Source organism: Styela clava, chromosome 3 (genome assembly GCF_964204865.1).
Source record: "Styela clava chromosome 3, kaStyClav1.hap1.2, whole genome shotgun sequence".
NCBI lineage: Eukaryota > Metazoa > Chordata > Ascidiacea > Stolidobranchia > Styelidae > Styela > Styela clava.
The window spans coordinates 14,416,810-14,443,511 of NC_135252.1; the positions used below are offsets into that span (position 1 = coordinate 14,416,810).

The 26,702-nt window shown below is 34.1% G+C and overlaps 1 protein-coding gene and 2 long non-coding RNA genes across 4 annotated transcripts; all 3 read left to right on the forward strand.

The window, feature by feature from the left end:
* The first annotated feature begins 8,649 nt into the window (after positions 1 to 8,649).
* On the forward strand, positions 8,650 to 10,175 carry LOC144421021 (methyltransferase-like protein 27). The gene has a single exon (XM_078111072.1). It carries the CDS (start codon positions 9,244 to 9,246, stop codon positions 9,949 to 9,951), a length of 708 nt encoding a protein of 235 aa, XP_077967198.1. The 5' UTR covers positions 8,650 to 9,243; the 3' UTR covers positions 9,952 to 10,175.
* Positions 10,176 to 10,415: 240 nt separating this feature from the next.
* On the forward strand, positions 10,416 to 15,641 carry LOC144421022 (uncharacterized). 2 transcript variants are annotated; one of them, XR_013474878.1, is made up of 4 exons: positions 10,416 to 12,148; positions 12,915 to 13,044; positions 14,515 to 14,619; positions 14,932 to 15,641. It is a non-coding gene; the product is annotated as an uncharacterized LOC144421022 (long non-coding RNA). The 2 variants fall into 2 exon arrangements; XR_013474877.1 differs by lacking the exon at positions 10,416 to 12,148 and having other exon boundaries at positions 12,852 to 13,044.
* A 6,460-nt stretch (positions 15,642 to 22,101) lies between these two features.
* On the forward strand, positions 22,102 to 24,384 carry LOC144421071 (uncharacterized). The gene is made up of 3 exons (XR_013474938.1): positions 22,102 to 22,257; positions 23,000 to 23,098; positions 23,581 to 24,384. It is a non-coding gene; the product is annotated as an uncharacterized LOC144421071 (long non-coding RNA).
* Positions 24,385 to 26,702: the final 2,318 nt, after the last annotated feature.

The window sequence follows — 26,702 nt, forward strand, 5'->3', positions numbered from 1 at the left end:
ATAAGAATGCGTGATTGTTATTCAGTAAAGCGCATGTCGTTTAGGGCGTTCAAAATGAAAGAAGGGTTATAAGCTAATTTAAGGACATTCTCTTTTATTTTAATACAAATACAGGGCGCATTGAAAGCAAATTGAAATTTATTAACATAAATTTACAACGAGTTACGTAAAATTTACCGACGGCTATCGCCAACAGGCAGAAACGATGAATGTGAGAATTTTTTGTTTTGTTTCATTTTTGCGCCATCATATTTTTTAATTTCTAATATTGCGTAAATCGTGTCAACATCGTTTTTGTAAATTTAGAAAAGTTGAATCAGATAAGCAAGGCATGTGAATAAGGTATTCTATGCAAATTTCCCGGGATATTATGGAGAAATAATACTTTGACCACTTGGAAATGCCATTATTGCTGATTTATTCACGTGCTAAGTATCAGTGTTTTAAACCAAAGCTGAGTTACGTGAATACTCAACAATTTGCGGGTTTTTTTAATTATTATTTGATACGAAAGTAACAACGATATAAAATTAAAACATAAAAATGTCAACTATCAGCTTCACAAATATCGCATCCCGGGGTCAGTAAGGATTTTATTGTTCGCTCAAAATTGGTACCGTGACTGTGATACAAATCCTACACAGAAGATAAAAATCAGAATAAAATTAATTTTTGTTGTGAATGCATTCCTTAATAGTTGTCTTTAACATCTTCGCCGATATTCGTTAAAATATTCGAATAATTTTACATAAAAAAATACGATTTTGCCCACCACTAATCACGACGCATGTAAATAATCATTGAATGACAATGAAAAATCAACTTTATTAGCATCAAATTCCAAATAAAAGTTCCACCTTTCATGCATTCGATCGGCGCTACACGCGAGCGTGTTTTTGTATATATTCACCAAAACCGTCAGAGGCGAGCTACACGTAACTGTAGAATTTCGCTGTGAACGACGCATTGTTTTTAATTTATTACCCGCCATTCGCCGTCATGAACTGAACTTTTGGTGCACTGTTTTGAAACCACCGTAGTCCCCCACCCCCCACCTCCCGTCGGAAAAATCCTGGCTGCGCCCTTTTTCCAAGTTCTATATCTCACTATTAATTACAAATATATAATTGCATCCAAATCAACAGTATCTATATATATGACTATATGAAGGATCGTTAAAATTAAATAATATATATGCAAAAATCATATTTGATAACAAAATGTACTCTAAATAATATAATAAAAAATTTTTTTATTGAAAACTGCAAATTTTAAATTTCAATGGCAAGATATCCCAGAGTAATTTATAGTTAAAATCAGTATTTTTAAGAAGTAAACGAATAGCTTACAAAGTCCTGGCAGTCTGGGGGTTCATATGGAGCACAGTGCAATTTGGAGAGGCCATGGTTCGCCATATATGTTCAGGCTTTCGGCTCTCCTCTCCCCCTGGATAAATATGTAAGTTCCATGTTATATCAATGAATAAATACAGCAATAACCGCACCCCACGTGGCGACTGATTCATATTCTGTTCTGTAGCTACGTTTTCTGCCTAATAGATATGCATTCCCAATATGCATATGCTCCTAGTTAGTATGCTTTCAACGTACCATACTTCGAAACCCAAAACCGAACACGATTCGAAAAATTAAAAGCCTCAATACGGCCAATTTCGCACCCAGCCCAGCTGAAACAAGGGATTTTTGCAGCGAACGATGTGCTTTCTCCATATGCAACGAACCATTTAGCTGGACGACGTAAAAATGCAGATCACAATGGATTAATGAACAAATATTTGGAAGTTTCCACTCATTGTATATATGCTCATTGGGCGGAGTCAGAAAATTCAAATTTGAAATTCGAATCCGTTGCGATCTGAGATATTTCTAAAACTTAGGAGCATTAAGCAAATAGTCAAAATAAAAAAATATGCCACTCGATTCAAAATTATATTAACCGAAACATTTGCATATACTCAGTGGCGTAGCAAGACTCTCGTGCCCCCCCCCCCCCCCCCCCCCCCCCCGCAAAAATATTTCATGGAAATGACCATAAAAACTCTCGGACATAACACATAAGCTAAAACAAAGTTTTTTTTTTATTTCGTCAAAAGCATAACATGTTGCTATAAAAAGGCTATGGTAACCTAAAATTTGCGCTTTCGTGTTAGCAAACTCATCCACCATCTTCGTCATATCAATTTTGTCAATTTGCTTCAAAAATTAGTAGCTTACCTGTGATCATTGTCGTGTAAGTTTTGGAAGAAAATTTATTCGCGGCGGCGCCATCACTTTTGGAGATTCTGGTTTTCTACCGATACCACCAATGCTAGGCTTAATTCATCCTCAGTTACGTTCGGTATTCCCAAGTCTAATTGTTTCAATTTTGGTTTAAATATTTCGTTTATCTTGGTTACTTTAGTTTTTTTCTTCGTCCTTCATCTTCTGCCCTTTATTCTTCGTTTTTGTGCGCCACTAAGGGGTTTTGCTTTCGACATCAATCTGACAGCCTTCGTAATTGTGGATGCGATGGTGTGATCAAACCACACGACGCCGAAAATCGACGACATCGGCATTGTTACGTAACAAAACGATTTATATATTTACGGCAGAACTAACATCAACATTATAAGATATGCATTACTGCTTTTGCAATGCAACTTTTGGTTTTGCAGCTTAAATTTCTAAATTTTACCCGCTTGGGGGCCCCTTTTCGCTGACCCCCCCTCCGCGATCGCGGGGGTTGCGGGGGTGGATGCTACGCCACTGCATATACTGTGGTCCGATAAAAGATATAGCGATACAGCGTAAAACTACTAGATTCGCCAGTAGTTGGAGTCGTGACTGCAGGTAGACCTGTCCGTTTGAGAATGAGTGCTGTCAGTTTAATCACCAGTTTACATGATGCCTAAAATAAAATATCCTTCCACTCGATATAATATTAAGTGCAATATTAGGATTTTTTTTATCGTAAGCTATAAATTCTATATCGCGATGACATGCGAAGCCGCAGGTTTACGTAGCATTGTATGACTTGCGCCTTATGACGCGAAGCCAAATTCGTATCAGTTTGGGACCAAATTCGTCGCACCAATGTATTTTTCATGGGCATGCATTTTGCTGATGATATGTGGAAGACTGTCTTCTGAACTCTTTGCTTTTGATTACTACCAAGTGGACTTATTTCAACATAACCGCGAGATAGTTGTTTTCAGTAGCCTACAGCCGTTTTTGTATGTTACGTATAATTCATTGTATATTTAACAACCGTATGTTTGTTTTATGATTATGCAACAGTTAGAACAGTATATGTAATTTTACGTCGTACATGCGGTGAAATTACATAACGATGATGTAAAAATACGTATAAATAGTTGCTCGTCCAAAATACTGCCAAACGGTCGTATTTTTTTACAAAGAAATGGCTTTAAAATTACAAATTTATTTACAGTGTACTGCTGTTTTTATTGCAGATGTCACTGATCTTTTTGTATTAAAGATTTACTGGCATCACCGATTTAAGGGTGTTGGAAACCAACGCGCAATATTACAGAACTTACTTTCAACACGCGGTTTGAATGAATGAAAAAGCTGAAACTAGTATTCTTTAGAACAGCATAGAAATTCTATGGAATGAAATACACAAAAGCTCGTCAAAAACCTATAGCTCAATAATCAAGTGGAATTTGATTCATGTGCGCAAAAATGTGCGCGTTACTACGTACAACCGAAGCACGCAAGAAAATGTGTGAGATGTACTAGTATTCAAAACGTTTGACTCAACTATGTTGGCATAACAGGTGCACATCTTGGTTTCGCAGACGCATACCTTCTATCTCCACAAGGATATATTAATTTTGCCAAAGACAATGCAGCACTGAAAGGTTGCGGTTCTTCCAAAAGAAAACACGTTACACATCGTTAGATACCAGTGGATGGTTTTACATGGCCTTGTTCGGAGTGAAAGACGAGGTCAAATATTCCAATTCAATTCAACTAATAAAATATTTCCCAAGTCCCTAAGCTTAAACTAGGAAAACGAAATGCGCGCGGCAACGCAAATGTAGTTTGAAGAGCGCAATAGAAAGTGGCTAGATGCTGTCGATGGATCTTGGCTTGTATTAGTGAAATAAACTACCATTTATTCTACTAAAATTGAATTTCTGACATTGTAAGGAGATTCAATGTTACTATGTATGCAAAACTAAACCATGTAGTTATGAAATAATTGTTTTTAACAAAAAGGCGCTCCTGAAGTATTCGTACTAAGATGGCGCACAACCTGAACATTGTATGTTTACCAGGTTTGGGTTCAGGATGTGCGTCATCTTGGACCGAATACTTTAAATCTACTTAAAAAAAATTGCTCAACATTATATACTTCACATTCACCTGGGTATCTTTATATATGTCATATACATTATATCTAAACAATGAAAAAAAAAATTTATGTCCCAAAACAATGTTAAGGCCCGATTCTGCCGGACTAATAGGCCTGGTATCTTGGCGTTATTCACAATGCTAATATTTATGTGATTTCAATGGGCGAGTGAATTTTTTGCCGAAGTTTGGTTATTCTATGTATTCGTGCAGTTTTTATTCTATACCAAACTGTTTTCAATTTCCAGATCAATCTATCAGTCAACTTAAATTTTTACAAAATTTTGGAAGTTTCGAAAGTTTGTTTCGTGCACGTTTTTAGAAATTCGTGAAATTGGCGCATTGTCTGAACTTAGTTTTATCTTTACATAACACTTGACATTCATCGTAAATTCCCCGATTAATCAATTGTGAACTGGCGAATATAGCGTGCAAAATATTGCATTCATTGCATAAATTTTGCAATTGCGTTGCAAATCACGAGAGTTATAAAAAAATCTTTCATTCAGTAAATGCAGTTTTGTCCTGATTAATATGCGATTTATATATTGAAAAAACGTTTTGCTCTTAACATAATCGTGTAGATTCAATGCGTTCAATTAAAGCAAATTCGACCTGTTTACGAGTTTTAATATTGTTAATATTTAACTAGAACAGAATATTTAACTAGAATTGATTAGGCAACAGGCTGAAACTCCCGATTACAAGCTTTCTTCACAAAATCACCGGTACATTCATTTCTTCCCAGAAATAGATGATGGTTTACAACCAGTCACATCACGGCCTACGAAAGGGAATGTCCGTGACCAAACTTGACTGGTGTTAAATCTTGATAGACACGTTTGCGGCAAGCAATAAAAAGGTTAGGCTGGTCCGGCATATGCCAATGGCCACGAGACGATACAGGAAATATATACAAAAGTTTATGCATTACTTGAGTTTATTCACACAAATAATCAAATTTAATCCAACACCGCCAGGTTAATACTATATATATTACGGATTTGGCTATACATGACTTAATTTATCATTATTAGTTTATGCCCAACAATCTGTTATAGACGGGAACAAAATATCCATGGTGCAACGTGTTTATTAAGGCAATAAAAATTGTTGAAAAAAGTAGATGTATTAGATCTGTTCATCAAATAAATAAAGCTTCGAGCTAATAAATAAATACAGTTTTAACGTTGAGCGCAAAAAAAGATATCGTAAGATTTTAATCTCTTTAACCACAGTTTCTAGATCAATATGATTTCGATGACTCCAATTCATCGCCCATAACGTGTATTTCCTGATTTATATTTTGTGAGATAACTAAATGAAAATACTACATATACGTAATTGTTTACGCCGCCGCTTTACAAGCTAGCAAATAGATTCAAACACTTTTATGAAATATATTTGGCAAAAACTCTCTATTTAATTATGATTAGATAGAACTAAGCCGTATTCCTATATAATTGTGAAATTGCCCATTGAGCATTCTAGAGAGTTTTATATTTAACAACTTGCGTCTTAATAATCTTAAAAACAGGAAATTCCAATATAACTCGTTTGTCAACACGAGACTGCGGATATGGTTGATAATGTGTTGTGTTTGTTTCACGAACTCGGAAGATATATTGAGCGATCATTGGCGACGAACGCTGAGTACAATTATAGCAAATAATTTTCAACCTAAGTTTACAAATTAATTTCATTTTGATTACTATTTTTCGTATCGGCTTTGATCGTCCTTATCATCAACGTAAAATAAAAAATGAACAATACCTTTGCTACTGGCTCCGAGATTCGTTGTGTTTTTTTGTATGTATTTTTGTGTGGTGACCGTAAATTTGCACCCACGTACATTTGAACCCATACATTTGCACTGGTGTATCCGCAGGTTCAATCTATATGCGGGTGCTAAAATCCATGGGTTAGGGTTAGTATGGGTTCAAATATCCGTAAATAAATCCAGGGTGCAATATTATGCAGGTGCAATCATCTTGGGTTAGAATTACGGAGCAAATGTACGTGGGTGCAAATGTAATGGAACCATTTTTGTGCATATTATGTTTGCGTTAAATGAAACTTTTTTGCAGATTCTCGTTTGATTGTCAGAAATCCATAAGTGCATTGTGCAATCCAAGACTTTATTTCAACAACGAGCAGGTGACGTCACTTGTTCACGTGTTACCAGATTTTTGAATTCGTAAACTGCTATTTTAATATCCGACACACTATTGGAATATTTTGCCCGGACCTACAGAGTAACCCGTAATTGATTATTGACGATTTTATGTAAATAAACGTGCGTTTTATGCATTATGTGAATATTTACGTAAATCCGAACTTGACTGGTATTATTGATAGACACGTTTGCGGCAAGCAATTAATTTCGTCATATGAAAGTGGCTTGCGAGACGTAAAAGGTTAGGCTGGTCTGGCATATGCCAATGGCCACGAGACAATATACGTGATATATATGAAGGTCTATGTTATTACTTGAGTTCAATCACACAAATAATCAAATTTAATCCAAGACCGCCAGGTCAATATTATATTACGGATTTGGCTATACATGATTTGATATATTAGTATTAGCTTATGCTCAACATTCTGTTATAGACGGGAACAAAATACCAATGGTGCAATGTCTTTTATAAGGCAATAAACAATCGTTGAAAAAAGTGAATATATTAGATCTGTTCATCAAATAAATAAAGCTTCGAGCTAATAAATAAATACAGTTCTATAATTGCGCGCAAAAAATAATATCGTAAGATTCTAATCTTTTTTGCGGCATCGCGGGCTAGGAAATTGATTCAAACAACTTTATAAAATAGATTGTGCAAGAACTTTCTATTTAATTATGGTGAGATACAAAAAGCCCTAATTATTTCTATCTTATAGTGAAGTTGCCCATTAAGCATTTCAGAGATTGTTGAATTTAACAATCAGCGTCTCAACAAAATACAAAAACAGGAAATTTCCATATAACTCGTTGGTCAACACGAGACCGTATGTGTTATGCTCGTACACCAAATATAGGTATATATATTCAAGTGATGCGCACACACATTTTACATACATGCCGTGTGAGTGACAAGGTACAAGTTATGAAAGGTATTTATTCTATATTAACAAACAAAATGCGACAAAAAAATGCCAGACGATATGAAATTAAAAAGCATAAGGCCATTAGAAGAAAAAAAAAACACCGAGACCGCTGCTGCCAAAATGGGACCCAAGCACTAAAAGCGTTTAAGTTGTGTTCATCAAATATACTCATATACTCATCGCATACTGCGACAATATGAACGTACTGTTAATGGAGCTACTTGATACGTGCAACAGGTGGGTACAATAATTGCCTGGCTTGAAAATCGGCCTAACCAGCCAATGAAAGACCAAATCATTGTTGATGAGAATGACTCGCCAAGCAGCGGTAATATCAAATGTACAATTGAGGCCGCTGGGAGGTACTTACAATGCAGACAACGTTCCAAAATCCGAATCGGAGGTCAAATAACCCTTCTCAAATGCAACTCAATAGTTATAATTCAATTGGTTAAAAAGCAGATAATAGTATATTAGTCAACTTCACGGATCAAATATTTTTATGTAGCAAGAGTATTTTTCGACATTTTTTCAATTTCGTCACCAACTCTATAGAAAAGCCAAAATGTGTATATTTAATATTATGTATTTATTGTGTTTTATTCATGAGATCAACATAAGAAGTATGTGGTTAAATACGCAACACCATCTTTGTATTCCGATATCATCTGTCGACCGTGTGTTATGGGCACATACCCTCATGCAATTCACGATTGAAACGATGTCGTATTTTTAAAATAAACGTTGAGTTCATATAAATCATGAACGCCCGTTATATTTATGTTTGATCGTTGCATCCCATATTACTTAATAAAACCATTCACAAAATGAATCAATGTGAAAAACGAATCTGGCGTGATTTCCGCTCTCGCGTTTATTATTATTGAAACCCAGCAATAAGGAAACACCGCGTTAATCATTATGGCAGATTATGATTAAAAGCCAAATTGATCACTTCGTACTTCAACAGAACGAGGATATCCACTGCTTATCGTAGTTCTCGTTAGCAAAACATTTAGGACCGGTAGGATTTGTTACCAGCGCGTTTGTCATTGAAAGATTGTTTTAGTATTTATCCCGAAAAGTGATGGAATGGACATATGAAAAATAAATACCGGATTTACTTTATGATTGTTCGCAATGTTTATGTACTTTTAGTTATATTTTATTACGTTATCTCACTAAAAAAATGCAAAGTAAGGTGTAGTCAGCCAGGATCGCAGATGGAAATTTACAATGCATGAAATTGCATGCTGAAAGCTTGTATTGCGGACGAGCGATTGCACGACCACTCAATCGCGATATGTCCAGCAATCATCTAGCACACCGGTTCTCAACCAGTGGGCCATGGCCCACTGCTGGGCCACAGAAAGATTTGCAGGTGGGCCACAAATTTGTTGAAAATTGTTAGACTTATTGATAAATTGGTTACATTTGATGGTATTAGAAATTAAAGATGATAATGCCGTATTTGCTATTGATTGATAATTTTCACATTGCATATGAAAGTTAATAGCCCCCGAATTTTTTTGTGCAACGAAAGTGGCTACGAAAGGAAAAGGTTGAGAACAACTGCAATCTAGCACAAGTAATTCTCATAGAATGCAGGCGTACAGAATGATCAGTGATGTGTTTGATGAGGCATTAATTACTTACAGCACAGCCAACATTCCAACGTTCCGCCAAGTATCTTGCTATAAAATCACTGGAATATCATCGTTTTTATAGCCTATATAAAAATACGAGTTAGATATTAATTATGGCAACCCGTGCGTACGAAGCTTTGAAAAAAATGAAAACCGAGATATTTATTCACAAAGAGTCGACAAACATAATTAGTAATTACAACAAATGGGCAGAAGAATATGAAAAAGATATTGATGCAATCGGATATAAAATTCACGATGAATCAGCAGAAGTTCTAATGCGTCACTTGAAGGAAAATAATAGAGACACCAATGTGTTGGACTTACTATCTGGAACCGGACTTGTCGGACACTACCTGCGAAAAAGAGGTTATTCTGGAATATTGCACGGTATAGATGGAAGTACTGAAATGTTGAAAAAAGCGAAAGATAAAGATGTATATCAAGAGCTTCAAAAACAGCAGTTGGAACCTGGGAACATTGGAATTCTTAAAGACAGAGAGGGCTATTATGATGCGGTCACGTGTGTTGGGGGTTTTCTTCGTGGTCATTTGGATCCCAAAATGCTTCCAGAAATGGCAAAGCTGCTAAAAGATGGTGGCCATTTGGTATACACTGCTCGAGTGAGTGTTGACAATGAAGATTACCGTCTGCCACTCGAGAGCGAAGCTAAAAATCTTGTAAAATTGAAAATCATTGACAATGACGAGATTGTCAAGACTTCATACGACGTTGACTGGAACGTGGAAAATTACAACGACGGTGAGGCAGAAAACCGTGACCCGTCCCCTGTTTGGATTTACTGTTACAGAAAAATTTGAGCAATTTTGTCAAAGGAAAATTTATTGACTACGTCCAACGTCTGAATTTGTCTCTTTATATAAAGTTTTATTATACATTGTCAGCACTAATTGATAATAGGACCCTGGAGGGTGCTATTAGGTGAATTACATTTGGCTATAGGAAAAACAAACAAATATGAAATATTAATGATCAAAACTTTTCCATTTTATGAGAGATTACATTACATATAGCATTGCGCGAATTGTTAGTCTTTTAATATCTTCTCTTGAATAGGAGGAAGTCGGTGTCATACTAGGATGAAAGAACAATATTTCTCAGTAAATGAGAATGTTTTGAACTCTGACAATGGTCTAAGCCCAAGGGTACTCCTGAAGTATGCGCACCAAGATGTCGCACAACCTGAACCCTAACCTGGTACACAAACTGAGTTCAGGTTGTGCGCCATCTTGGTGCGCATACTTCAGGATGTCCGGTCTAAATATATGTAATCAGATGAAAAAGACTTTATTTCATTATCAGGCGTTTATTGATATATATTGTTTTATATATCATATACGAAACCAGGAGGTTTGGAACATATAAAAAACTTTTACAACTGCAAGTCTTCAGATGGTGCTTAATAAAAAATTGTATGACAAAGCTTTTATTCTTGTTATTTTTCGGACGCACTAATATCCGATGTAGTTGTTGATCATTATTCTCAAACAATTTTGCAATTAGTATGTGAAGTACTGAGCTTGTGCGTGGTTTAACGCTGCAGCGTTTCAAAGATCGGTGTTTTCTCACGCGGTATCAAGACATTTTGCAATGTACTTTTTGTACTCGTACCAAAAAGTGAAGAGGAGTTTACAATGAAGCTTCGACAGAGCTTCAGCTTCCACTGACTACAATTTAGCATCCATTGGTTTATTGTACATTAAATGATAAGTAAAATATTTCGACCTGTCCAGGTTTTGAACATCGAACTTTGCTAAATTTGTTGGCAAGGCTTCAATTTGTTGTTAATTGTATATTTAAAAAGGAGAGTAATGTCATAAAGGTATTATGCTTTTGGATCGAGTACCGAAATGCCATGTTGGCGAGTACATTAACTCAGCAATAAAACGGGGATTTGACTACCGATGCTTAATATTACGATTGCTGAGCTGATTCTGAGTTGTCAAAGTTAAATTCCGAAATACTGTTTAGGTGGGAGTGAAAACTTATCTCAAAATGTGAAGCAATGTAATGCGGTCGTTAGTAGTAAATGTCGTGTTTCGGCTACTACATAATGAAACATGTTTTTGCATAAAAGTCTACAATATTGTTAGCCTATTCGGATATAGCGTGAGAATTCTACAAGGCACATAACATTTTACATTTTTCTATATCGCTGAGATAATGGATCCAGATATGTTTTATTCGTTTTACTATAAACTATTTAATTTTTAAAAACGATGCCTACCAAGGGAGTAAATTCAGACAGTAATTCTGTTATTTACGCTACTGAATCGACCCCGTATATTGTATAGTCTGGTTGGGATGGTGCCGAGAGTACTATTTTTTTCATTTTATACGTCCGCATCTTTAATGAACTTGAATGTTGCAATGTCGTCAATACAATACTATTCTGATAAAATAGTAATCATGAACTTTTATTAACATAAACATTAATGGAAACGATATTTATATATAAATAAATTAAAATATTTGACAAATAGTAATGCAAAGTATAGAACAATGAAAAATTTAATTTGTTTTACGCAACTACTTTATTCATTTAAGTGGACGGAAATAGTTTTAAATGTCAATAAATTAGGTATATCTGATATGCTCAGTCATTGATACATACCTCCATATTATGTTTTCACTCTATCTGTTTAGTTTTTGTAAATTAGTTCCAAAATAAACTTTTTTTATAAACAATTGTTCTGACGTGTAATACAAAATCAATCAGTTTGTTAGGTATATTTTACCCAATACCCTTGAACATAGAAGTAACCATGTCAATTGTAAATCATCAAAAGTAACGTACTGAAGAGGTGACTCATGTTGGTCACCAGAACTAAAATAATTAACATCAACATGATCTTCTTTATTCAACAGATCCTCAGTTCACATGTGACGTATTGGGAATTTGTGGCTTAAGTCGGACGTTGAATTTATTTTCGTAAAAACCCGAAACACGAATTAACCACGTCAACCTTTTAAAAGATTAATGTCATTCTTAAAATCGTGAGTTAATACTTTTCAACTTTACCCCGGTCGATATCTTCATTTTTAGGTGTGAGTCAGGAACAATAAAAGGAGTATTCTTTGCTTATTTATACCTGGTCGTAGCGACCGTGCTCTGCCTTCTACAGTCAGTCAGCAGAGGAAAAGATCACAAACTAAAAAGAAAAGAATTGTGTTTTATTATTTCTGTTGAATATATGATCGACTTTGAGTGATAAGAGGTATAAAATATGCATTCCAATATCTACCAGTTGCGTTTGTGGTATGATTTTTCGGAAGCAAATTATTGTATTAGCTCAAAAAATTTGTATCTTCGATTAACTAAGTAAAACAATAAATTTTTGCCCATAAATTATATTTGAAGCTGGACTCGTCAATCATTAAATAGAGTTCAAATATGTATTTTAACTTCCATTAAACAAAGCCAAATTGTTTAGGCTTCGAATCGAAATTTCGCGATTTTGCAAAAACATTTTAAGTGAAAGGTTATTTCATATCGTAAAATTTCTGTTTCTATTATCATGCGAATAAGTTGTTGATCATTGTTTTTAAGTTAAATAACTATGACGAGTAGGAATTGTAGCAGTAATTTCAGACAACTGATAAAAAAGTCTTTAAAATTTGAGAATGTTGAGGTAAAAAATTTAAATTAGTGGTTTTTGAGCAAACTATCACATCAAATTCATCTTTCATGTCATTGAATTTACTTCTTTTAGATATGTTTTATTACATTTTTGAAAAATATAATTTAGTGTACTAAATTAAGTATTTCAGAAAGTAAACGGAAATCACAAAGAAGAGCAAAATGAACAAAGTAGCCGTTTTGATCGGCCTGGTTTTAACACTAACTGTTACTTCATTCTTTCCACTCGTAAGCGCCATGAGTGAAGATAAAGGTAAGACAATACCACCAACAAACTTTTTATTTTTATTGCACTAATACTCGATTTTCTATATGTACAAGCATGGAGATGTCGAAAATTAGGTACAAATACCCTAAAACGCAAATACTTATCGTGCCTGAAATTTATGATTTGATGCGCATTCCTCTTCACGCGGTGCGTCAGCAAACCTTTTTACGAATATATATAATTTTTTTTGTCGATTACTGGATTCGCGTTACATAAACTTTTTAAACCGCATTAGACTATAATTTTCAACATTACATAAGTGAAAATATACAGTTTCTCATTTTTGTTGGTTTCTTTTATTTTTAGTTCTTGATATAGACAAAGTTATTGTCTACTATGTAAACTTCCCAAATCTTTTTGCGTCTGACTGGGCTATCAATCGATCCGCACGTTCAAAATGTCTGGTGTACACGTAAAGCTGAATGTACAAGTTAAACCTAGAGCCTAAAAATAAGCTTGGAAGCTTATATAGCGTATAGCTTGGAAGTCCACTGACCTCTAAAGTCGTAAGTTGAAGCTGAAACAAAACTGAACTGCCCGTGGAATACTTGATTCGGGATTCGTTTTTTGAAGTTGAAAAACATACGGGAACATTTTGGTATATTTTGTATTAGTGCTATATATACAATAAAAAACTGTAATGAAAATAAAGTGTGTAGTAGTTAAGTCAGGGTTGGAACAGATGTAAATCTACGCCATGTTGAATCTCAACCGTAGCGCTATATGCCGATGCTCTGTGAGTTTATTTCTGGCCACTAACTTGAAATTGATCTGGCAGACGGTGAACTGTGGGAATTATAGACATTTGATTGGCATGACATAATTCTGTTAATTTTCTTTTGAGATGAACAAACAAGTAAGCATGTTTTATACCACTAAGCACTGGTTCCATTCCGAATATGAACCAATGAATGCAAAGAATTCCAATTCGCACGATTCGGCGACCACGTGGAAAATCGCCGAGTATTTCGCAACTTTATAAAAGAGTGCGATTGGTTCAGCAAAAGACAAAATGGCAATTTTAAACGACCCTTCTTTCTTCTATCAAAAAACGTCTTTATCTCGTCCTATTCTCAGTATTCATAACTATGAAAGAAACTATAATACATACTTTATAAAAACTAGTTTTTCTGTAGTAGCATATATTAATTTATTGAAAATATATTCACACATTTAAATACTGCCTAGTAGCGCATGTTGTTAAAACTCTCTAAAGAGCGCCACAGAACTTTTGAAGTAACCCGTACTCAGACAGACTATTATAAATTCGATCGATTCGATATTTAGTGTTGGAAATTATATTGGTGATGTGCAGACCAATAGGTATTTTAATGACAATAATGAATTAAAGTTTCATTCCCCTTTTTCAGTTAATACAAATGAATTAAAATGTATTATGTAATGTATTAAAAATTTTCTAACAGTTCATTGATTTGATTTTTAATATCTATTTAGGTGTCATGATAAGTCGGATAATTGCCAGATGTTCTTCGAAATATTGTCCGGTACTACAACGATCAGTAACTTGTTCCGTATTTGCGACAAAATTTGAACAAAACTGTAAGTTATAGGACACTTATAACATGAAGCAAGTACAATCTTGTTTAAAATAGGCTACAGCATCGGTGAAATCACTGTAATGGATAGCGTGCGTGAAAAATAAGGAGAGGGTAAAATCAACAATCATTTGAAAACGAAATCATATATTTTTAGCAGTATTGAAGATATTTTCCCATTCACTTACAAGCCCAATTTTGAAACAAATTGTGTTAATTTAAAATGGACGCAAGTTTAAAGCATTCAGTTTTCCAGATATTTTTCATTGCTTTACAAATTCATTATAAATTTGATTTTAATTTTATATTCTTCTAGTTTGTCAGATGTGCTGGAATCAGGAAATCTGCGCAAGAAGACGATACAATCCGTTTATCGTCACCGGCCGAAAGTACGAATGAAAGATAAATGTCCACTTCATTTTGTTTTTATATCAGTAAAGCAATAACATAATTTATTGTATTTTTGCCCGCATATAGATTTTTAGAACAAACTTTATATTATTAAATATAACTTAAATTCGTTGATTTCGCTTAAAATAATATTTTTTTTATGTCATATAAAATTAATGAATCAAAATACTGACAGGCATATATATGACAAATGCACCCAATGAGATAATTCTAAGTTCCCAAATAATGGTGTTTTCGTGTAAATCCTGCTTCTACTCAATGTTTACTTTTTATGTTATCGTCCTTTATATTATTCTATTGCGTTATTAATCCTTAATACAGAATACCTGTATGACAATATTTAATAAAATGTTTGCAATTATCGTGTGCTTATTTTCGTGTTGTACTAAATTATATAGGATTAGCCAACACCACTAAACTTTAGAATAATTTTAGCATGGAAATAGCCTGCTAGTACGCTCACCAAATAAAAGCTTTTGATTCCATAAGTGAATTGAATAGTTTTTCGTAATTGAATCAACTATTAGTCCAAATTGGACTGACGGGTATATTTTTTAAATATTGTAGTAAGAGGTAATAAATTAAAAAAATAATATTTAAATCCCGTTTAAAGACCGTGTTCCACGCTATTTTAATTTTTTTATGTTTTTTTCTCTTGACAATTGTTTTTTAATATTTATTTTGATTAAATTAGTTGAAAACGGTTCTGGCAAATTATTAAATTCTACTGTAATGCTCTTCTTGTATTTCACACATGTGCACTAGGTTTATTTATTTTCGGCCAAGTATTTAGGACTCATGACAACATATCGACTGACCATAAAGGTCAAAATATTTAGTTATTTTCCACTAACAAGAACAAGAATACTCGCACTTGGCTTGGATTGAATGTTATCAGAAATAACCTGCCAATATCATTGAAAGTAGGATAAAATTAATTCATAAGCAGTCCATAAGCGTAATGGATTGCACAGCATTACGAAGCATCATCCTACGAATTACATCCCAAATAATATGTCGAACAGGGCAAAATGGACAGGAAAAATGACATTTATTAGGAATTGTATCTGGTGAATGTAGGAGCGAAGATAACTTCTAGTTTTGCTTTCCTGCAAACGATACGATAAGTTCAAAACATAAGCATGACGTAAATTGACTTATGTTCGATATTATGTACATGCTTTTAGTTTATTAACAAAAAGATATCCTGAAGACAAGCTACTGGTAAAAGCCATAACAGCTTCTATTTTTATACTTGTCTTAGGTCATGTTCATAATATTTGCATAACGGTATCCGGTTTGGGAATAGGAGAAGAACTTGAGTCATGTTTCGATAGTTTATGTCAAAGGTATTAAAAAGCAAATACCAAAAATGATAAATAATGCAAAAGTTTGAAAAGGTACGAGATGACAGGTTCAATTTGTAATTCAACAAGGATATAATGACAGATCTCTCAATGCGTGCCGATAGTTCGATTGCCGTGACATCACAGACAATAAAATATTTTATTCAAAAACATTATGTGAAATGTCGGTCCCGTGATCAATGATCTTGGGTATCATTTTGTGTAATCATCAACAGGTATTTTATAATAATATCAGATATTTTCATTGTATGATCTTGTATAATATGCATTTTTCCCCTTTAAAATAAGTTGCTCTTAACATATCCTTTCATGAAACTTGACTTTTGTATTGTTAAATGCTGTACTCCTTTATGGTGTCAATAAAAGATTGTTGAAGACTTCTTGGTCAAAATTGTTTTATTCATAGATAGTTTTTGCAATACAAATATATACCAATAATGGGAAATGGAGTATTGCCTAGAAAAAAGAGTGATTATGTAAAATATTTCCTCATCTCTAACATACACAATATAATCTCCCGTAATATATAGGATAATAGGGTAATGACTTTGCGCCTGACATATTTTCTGATGGTTACGCGTATCAAAACATATTACATAACACATTTATTAGAATAGGACCTATGTCGACGAAAACATTTAACACTTTTATTTATTCTGATATTCCATATTCACTCGATGCTTTTATTTATTCAGACATCACTTAAATTATTGAATAGCCTACAAATTCAAGTAATTGTATTTGATTTGCTCAGAAGCAAACCTGTTCGTGGGAAATGGTAATTTGATCAACATTATACGAGTTCATTAGCACTTTGTCTGGTAACGTAGCAGAAGTTCAAACGGTAGTCTCCTCTATTTGGTTTAAAGGTCAAATGCTTCGTTCAATACTATTTTTTTGCAATCCACACGACGTCCGTGATTTCTTCAAATTGTCCATGCACTAATGCACTAATATATACTTTAGGAGTAGTAATTGCATGAATTTCAAATGGCACGGGCCTCAAAGCTAGAGTGTCACACATTGTGGTCTAGATCGCATTTCCATTCTTGTGAACATAATCACGAACATCTGAAATTTCACCAGGTATTTTTTCTCTTTGTTGTTGTGTACATTTACAATAAAACTGTTTTGTGTCATATATATTTAAGAAAATATATTTCATGCCGCTGCCACATTTTAGGGTAAAGGTTATACGGAAATTAGTGAAATGTTCAGGTTTAAAATATGTATTGAGATGAAATATCGATCATGTTTTAACGAAAAATGGATTTGGAAGCCATGTCGATGCTGCATATGTTATAATCTGCTGGTAATTATATCGCATTGCTCCTTTTGTAGTTTACGGCTCAAAATGCCCAATTGTCCATTTTTCAAGTTGACAGAGAAATAAAAACTTGATTGAAAACAAGCGTTATAATTCGCATTTTATTACTATTAGTAAGGCTATAGATCAGATACACTATCCCCGACAATATTTAACTAAGTGGAAACATATATCAATAAGGATACTTTGTTTGTTCGCTGTAATCACTATCCAAGCTAAATTTGAACCCTCACTCTGAAAGAATATGCATTTTCATTTAGTGGTTTTAACTCAACACATCACCGGGTTAGGAAGATATTTTCCCAAAGGAAGACATAGAAAGTTTCAGGGTTGTTAATAGATTATGTAAGTTTAATTCTCGTCATATTGTTAAATTAATAACTAAGCTTTTGTTCCATCTTCGGGAGGCTGTTCATTGTGTTCAATGTATTCATATGCATATTGTGTAGCTATAGGGTAAGGTTTGTCATGGTAGTTGCGCATTTGTGCTTACGATTTCTTTTAGAAATAGGGAATTCAAAATCACGAGTTTTCTATTAGATTGTCCAACACAAAGAAAGTCTCGTTATATTACTTTTTCGCGTGGATTCTTCACAACGCTGGACTTCGTTGAGACGTGCATATTATCCATCCACAACTCAATAATGTTTATACTGCGTTATGAGATAGTTTTATTGAAAATAATATTTGTTCAAGTGCACTCAGAAATAGAAAGTAAACATACAACTAGTAACAACAATAAAGTTACTGCAATATGAGATTTATTGAAAAATTGCATTTGTTCAAGTGCACTTAGAAGTAGAAATTAAACATACAACCGTATTAAAGTGTCACGCCCCCACTATCCTTTTATATTCTGTCGCGTGCTTTATGATATTTGAATATATTAAATTTATAGAATGATATTGAATCTAGTCTGTTGGTATTCAAACGATTCCAACCATAGATGCAATTGTCTCGATAGTTTCAGTGAAAGAAAATATGGGATACTTTGTTGCACTGGAAAAATGCAATATTGAACAATGTTTTGATTTATTAGTTTTGATTTGAGATTGAACAATATCGGTATTTCGTTATGCTGCTTGGGGTCACAAAAGGTTAATATGTATGAGCGAAGATAACTTCTAGTTTTGCTTTCCTGCAAACGATACGATAAGTTCAAAACATCAGCATGACGTAAATTGACTTATGTTCGATATTATGTACATGCTTTTAGTTTATTAACAATAAGATATCCTGAAGACAAGCTACTGGTAAAAGCCATAACAGCTTCTATTTTTATACTTGTCTTAGGTCATGTTCATAATATTTGCATAACGGTATCCGGTGTGGGAATAGGAGAAGAACTTGAGTCATGTTTCGATAGTTTATGTCAAAGGTATTAAAAAGCAAATGCCAAAAATGATAAATAATGCAAAAGTTTGAAAATGTACGAGATGACAGATCCAATTTGTAATTCAACAAGGATATAATGACAGATCTCTCAATGCGCCAGATTGTACAATTTCGATTGCCGTGACATCACAGACAATAAAATATTTTATTCAATAATATTATGTGAAATGTCGGTCCCGTGATCAATGATCATGGGTATCATTTTCTGTAATTATCAACAGGTATTTTATAATGATATCAGATATTTTCATTGTATGATCTTGTATAATATGCATTTTTTCCCATTTAAAATAAGTTGCTCTTAACATATCTTTGCATGAGACTTAACTTTTGTATTGTTAAATGCTGTACTCCTTTATGGTGTCAATAAAAGATTGTTGAAGACTTCTTGGTCAAAATTTTTCCATTCATAGATATATCAATTTTTCAATAAATCTCATATTGCAGTAACTTTATTGTTGTTACTAGTTGTATGTTTACTTTCTATTTCTGAGTGCACTTGAACAAATATTATTTTCAATAAAACTATCTCATAACGCAGTATGAACATTATTGAGTTGTGGATGGATAATATGCACGTCTCAACGACGTTGAGCAGCGTTGTGAAGTATCCACGCGAAAAAGTAATATAACGAGATTTTCTTTGTGTTGGACAATCTAATAGAAAACTCGTGATTTTGAATTCCCTATTTATAAAAGAAATCGTAAGCACAAATGCGCAACTACCATGACAAACCTTACCCTATAGCTACACAATATGCATATGAATACATTGAACACAATGAACAGCCTTCCGAAGATGGAACAAGAGCTTAGTTATTGATTTAACAATATGACGAGAATTAAACTTACATAATCTATTAACAACCCTGAAACTTTCTATGTCTTCCTTTGGGAAAATATCTTCCTAACCCGGTGATGTGTTGAGTTAAAACCATTAAATGAAAATGCATATTCTTTCAGAGTAAGGGTTCAAATTTAGCTTGGATAGTGATTACAGCGAACAAACAAAGTATCCTTATTGATATATGTTTCCACTTAGTTAAATATTGTCGGGGATAGTGTATCTGATCTATAATCACGAACATCTGAAATTTCACCAGGTATTTTTTCTCTTTGTTGTTGCGTACATTTACGATAAAACTGTTTTGTGTCATATTTAAGAAAATATATTTCATGCCGCTGCCACATTTTAGGGTAAAGGTTATATGGAAATTAGTAAAATGTTCAGGTTTGAAATATGTATTGATGTGAAATATCGATCATGTTTTAACGAAAAATGGATTTGGAAGCCATGTCTATGCTGCATATTATGTCATAATGTGCTGGTAATTGTGTGCTTTTGTTGTTTACGGCTCAAAATGCCCAATTGTCCATTTTTTAAGTTGACAGAGAAATAAAAACTTGATTGAAAACAAGCGTTATAATTCGCATTTTATTACTATTAGTAAGGCTATAAATCTGATACACTATCCCCGACAATATTTAACTAAGTGGAAACATATATCAATAAGGATACTTTGTTTGTTCGCTGTAATCACTATCCAAGCTAAATTTGAACCCTTACTCTGAAAGAATATTCATTTTCATCTAGTGGTTTTAACTCAACACATCACCGGGTTAGGAAGATATTTTCCCAAAGGAAGACATAGAAAGTTTCAGGGTTGTTAATAGATTATGTAAGTTTAATTCTCGTCATAATGTTAAATTAATAACTAAGCTCTTGTTCCATCTTCGGAAGGCTGTTCATTGTGTTCAATGTATTCATATGCATATTGTGTAGCTATAGGGTAAGGTTTGTCATGGTAGTTGCGCATTTGTGCTTACGATTTCTTTTAGAAATAGGGAATTCAAAATCACCAGTTTTCTATTAGATTGTCCAACACAAGGAAAATCTGGTTATATCACTTTTTCGCGTGGATTCTTCACAACGCTAGTCTTCGTTGAGACGTGCATATTATCCATCCACAACTCAATAATGTTTATACTGCGTTATGAGATAGTTTTATTGAAAAATAATATTTGTTCAAGTGCACTCAGAAATAGAAAGTAAACATACAACTAGTAACAACAATAAAGTTACTGCAATATGAGATTTATTGAAAAATTGTATTTGTTCAAGTGCACCTAGAAGTAGAAATTAAACATACAACCGTATTAAAGTGTCACGCCCCCACTATCCTTTTATATTCTGTCGCGTGCTTTATGATATTCGAATATATTAAATTTATAGAATGATATTGAATCTAGTCTGTTGGTATTCAAACGATTCCAACCAAAGATGCAATTGTCTCGATAGTTTCAGTGAAAGAAAATATGGGATACTTTGTTGAACTGGAAAAATGCAATATTGATCAATGTTTTGATTTATTAGTTTTGACTTGAGATTGAACAATATCGGTATTTCGTTATGCTGCTTGGGGTCACAAAAGGTTAATAAAGGATTGCTTTGAATAAATTGAATGAATGAATGAATGAATGAATGTAAACATGCTGTAGCCTACAACCTACAGCTGTAGCCTTTTATTATTTATCAACCTGATTGTCCAGGTTATTAATTAACATGGTCGGTCACTTTGATAAATGACATCATTGACACTTTACATCAAATTGCTTTAAAAAAATATTTGTATCATAAAATTAGCAATAGCGAACAGTTTAGAAGGCCGGCAAACAGGAATGAAAATGAAATCATCAGATACCAAACAACATTTTTTAAATTTATAAATTAATTCTATGAAGGCTTGATTACGTAATTTTTCATCTCGTAGGAAAGATCAGGACGTTAACAAAAGCATGGTTTTGATGCTCATGAAGCGTGGAACGATAGTAAAGTTATAATAATAGTAACAATTCGTTGCCATTTGGAAATGACCATCTGTCATCGTGTAGCAATCGATGGCATTCATTAGCAAATTTATTGAATATTGCCTTAGATTGCGTGCTTGTTTATGTGAAATAGGTAGATTGTAACTAAACTAATTCCTTGTTTTTACCTATTCACCTAGCAGAAGAGAAAAAAAATTGAAAATAATAGTAAATATAAGCATGTACAAGTTGACAATTATAGCATGTGTGGCAGTTTGCGTTGTGGTTCACATCGTGCTGTTGGATTATGCGGATGGAGACTCCACACGAGAAGGTAATCTAGTTGTAAATTAAAATTACTCAATTACATCTAATGCGGTAATTCAAGTCACAACTCCGTCAATATTCACGAATTATCGCAATAATTACACTCCTAGAAAGTGTACTCTACACGCTACTAATTGCTGTTAGATTTATTACACTTCGATGATACTTTATAGATAAGGCCTCCTTTTTGTTATGTTATTATTGATGATAATGCTCGGAGTCAATTTACTGTCAGATATATAAATGTAAGAATGCTAACAAGTTTGAGTTTATTTGAGGCAGACTCAAGCAAATTTACAACCTTAGACTCAGTGGTTCTCAAAATTTTTAAGCCGCACCCCTTTTTAGAATTTGCAACTCTCGCGTTCCACCTCAAAATTAACTAGCTAACAATAAGCTACAAATAGCAAAGCAAAAGTATGTTTTATTCAAAAAACACGTTGAAAATACGTGGAAGAAATCGCAATCTCTAAACAATAAAGAAATGTGAATATTTAAAATAAGGCGTGCAAGATCAAATCTGAGAAATAATTTTTTTTTTAATTAGCTTCATGCCCCCAAAAAATTGTCTACGCCAGCCCATAAAATCCCCCCCCCCCCCTTGGAGGACGCGCCCCGCCGTTTTAAAAACCACAAGTACATAGTTTCAATATACCGGCTGAAACAAAAATTCCGATGGTTTGACTTGCATATTCGATAAGTAGATAGTAAGTTGATAGTTGTTACATTTATTTGTGTTTTTATTTCAGTGTTTAGAAGGATGAAGAGAAGATGTTTGAACGCTTATTGCAGTAAGCTTAAGCAAAGAAGAACGTGCGGAATATTCCGGGGTCCTCTACGAAGAAACTGTACGTTACATTTTCCTCATTTAGTTGTTAATCGATTGTTATTAAATTGTAGTGAATAAGATCAAATTTCCATGAAAAATTTTATAATTTTATATATGCCTTTTACTTGCATATATTCATAAAATTGGATAGATTTTATTCTCGTTGGATTGAATCTCAAATATAAAGTAGCAAAAATCATTCGTACCTGGTACCTGTCTTGACTTACTTGCTACATTAATCCTTCACATGAACATAACGAATTGAATCAATCAGTTAAAGAACAACAATGAACCCGTAAATATAGAAATGATGCCGTGAATTGAACTTCAGTAATATTCAGTATTGTCAATCCATACCAGAGCTATGATCGTTCATTAGCAAAAGATATATATGCCGTCGGTTTTGCATTTCCATGCATCTGTTTATGAATCACCTGTCGAAATGACGTCACTTTCCCACTACGTGGATTTATAGTTATGAACTAATTGTACTCCTTTTAGATTGTGTATTTTGCTGGAGGTATCATTGCAAAAGTTCAACAAACACCCGTTCTATGTACACTATGGGAGCTTTGTCTCGATTACGTTAGAGATGAACAACGTCATATGGAATCATGAAGATGTTGTAAATATTGATATCGCTGACAACAAATAAATACCACATTTATGTTTTGACTAAATGTTGGCTAGAACGTTTTATTTCGAATCAAGTTGGAAATAAATTAAGTTACGTCATCGAAAAATTACTGTGTTGTTTGTAGAATTTGTGATAAACCGAGCAGCGGTTTACAAACCTCAGGGTGTTTACTGATACACCTGATATGTAACATCTGTAACTTCGACCCCTTCTCCAGAAGGTTTTAGAGTTCTTCGAAAGACAAGTTTCTTGTAGTAGAGGAATAGTATTTTAATTTGAAGCATATATTGTTGGGGAATAGATTTTTTACTAAGGGCTTGCTTAAGATTTCGTAGAAGTTTCATAGACTTTTTGAAAAAGGAGATGGTCTAATTACCTTATGTCTGTCAAAAGTTCTTGTTTTGCAGTTATTGGGAATGCTACTGCTGTGAAAATAAGTAATATCGCGCAGATAAAAATAAACTTTGTAGTGGTGAAGTCTGCAAACTATGTCAGAATAGTGATTAGTGAACGGAGGATAATTTCTATCCCAAAGCATCTGTGCGTTGATATATTTATAAATTTAAACAATTGCTCTTTCATTAGGATATATTTATAATGATATGTTTTCCTATATTTGTGTAATTTGCTGAAATGCTCAATATAGCGCTGAAAATTTTTATGTAAACAATATTAGGTTCTAGTCATCTAGTTAGTCTATATCTGCAAAAATGTATTTAGAAGGATTTTCACAAATAAATATTGTGTTTCTCCATATATCAAAATATTGAGATAATCTTGTAAATGGCCAAAACCGTATATTGCACTGTTCGGAATACATTCTGTGTTCATTCGACTACGGTCTAAACTGGACTAAATGGTCATGTGAAAAATTACAAAGACATACCGAAACGACATAAATACAAAAGAACAATGCTAAAGTATATATTCATGCGATTTGCTCACGTTTTGTCCTTGGTCCAGTCGATGGTTTGAGTTGGTCGAAGTCGCTACAACCTCCACACGTGTATAGTTCTTGCGAACACTTGAGAACACAACAAAACTGGCGATGAGGATAAAATACACACGCGTGGAAGATTCGTAAGATTACAGCGATTGCTCAGACTTTAGTGAGACACTGTTTATTGTTAATATGCGAGACCGCGTAACAAATTTCCTGTAACTCAAAAAATGGCTAAGAATATGATTTGATATGATGAAAGTGATTGGCCACTTAGTATTTTATTGCAAATGATATTGTCGATGAGAAAAAGGTACCAACGTTAATAACTTACCTACTAAATACTACACAATCTTTTTGCACCGGCCCAGTTCCAAAACATATTATGTTATAAAGTAAACCTTGCAAGATGATTCAAAACCGATGCGTTCCGTTTTTATGGAAAGGTTCACATTCCACAGAGAAGATCAGAAGCTTTCTGAAGGGTTTCGTGAATATGCAGCAGAGCCAAGAAAATTGTCCCGAAGGGTGTAAATTCGGTCCATTGAGAGATGATTTCATTCGCGATCGCTTAATTTTTGGTATACTCGATGAGGCTACAAGAAAAAGGTTGATGGTAAAAGATGAGGAAAAATTAGATCTTCAAAGGACATTTCGAATTGCAACGTCGATGTAATTGGATGTGGCTGAATTATCGGGTGGCAGTGTTATGCCAGTGGTGAAGGAGCAGTATTTTTCTACAAAGCAACGGTTCAATACCGCAAAATATACCTAAGCACTGTGGAAAAACTGCACACGATTTCAAAAACTGTCGTTACAAAAACTTCCGGTGGTCGCCGTGGTCATAATCAACAGGTTTGCACACGACGTAAGCCAGTGGTGTCGGCAGAAAAGACGAGTGACCAGTGGCGTATCTAGGGTGTGGCAGCCATGGCTCGTGGCAGCCATGGCTCGTGCAAGCCATGGGCGCTGTTTGAACAGGGGTGCAAAAACGACGAAAAGTGTTAATAATAAAACGTTTCAATGAAATAATTTCAAATAGGGAATAACTAAAACTCGTATAGAAGTATCCTAATTCTTTAATAATCATTATAAATTATCAAACAACTATCAAGGGGGCGCATTTTTAGACTTTGCCATGGGCGCCATTTTAAGTGGAAACGCCACTGCGAGTGACCGACCCAATAATGATGAATCACAAAGTGCAAGTGTTATGGAGAACGACAGCAGTGACAGTCCTACTTTGGGGAATTTGTCGTCTATAGAGGTTGGTAATTTGTCTCCTATCCGTTTTAATAATACAAAAATTTGCCTGAAACTTATTCCAGGGGGAAGATGTATCCACTGGGTGTCCTCAAAGTCAATATAGAAATGAATGACCAGAGTTGAAAACCCAGATTGTACGTAATGAGCACAAACGGTCCTAGTTTGTTTGGGCGTGATTGGTTGCATCAAATTCAATTAGACTGGAGAAGGATTTTCAATATACGTGAGGTAACGGAACCAGATTGTTCTCCCAAAACTAAAACTCGATTGAAACATTCATTAAATAAAATACAGTGATAAATTTTGGCTGCATAAAAGGGAAAAAGATAAACTGGTTTCGAAAAAGGGCGCCACACCTAAATTCTTTCCTCCTAGGCCTGTACCCTTTGGACTTTGGCCTAATATTGAAGCGGAGTTGGAAAGGCTCAAACGTGATGATATAATCACCAAAGTCTCTTTTAATGAGTGGGCTACTCCAATAGTTTCAATTCTTAATAAAGGCGGTAAAATACGATTTTGCGCTGACTTCAAAGTAGCTGTTAATCCTGTTCTTTGAGTAGATCAATATCCATTACCAACAATAGATGACCTTTTCACATTTTTTGCAGAAACCCAGTATCAAAGCCTACTATTCTAATAATCGTGAAATACTGGCACATGTGATAGTGGTTTGATGTGAGGTTTGAGAGTAATCATACCAAAATCTCTAAGATCACGTTTGCTGCAAGAATGCCATGTTGAACATTTTGGAATTGTACTGGTGGCCAGGGTTAGACAAAG

Bases quoted from the DNA above. Each gene is read 5' to 3' on its own strand.
- LOC144421021 (XM_078111072.1), top strand. From the start codon at position 9,244: ATGGCAACCCGTGCGTACGAAGCTTTGAAAAAAATGAAAACCGAGATA.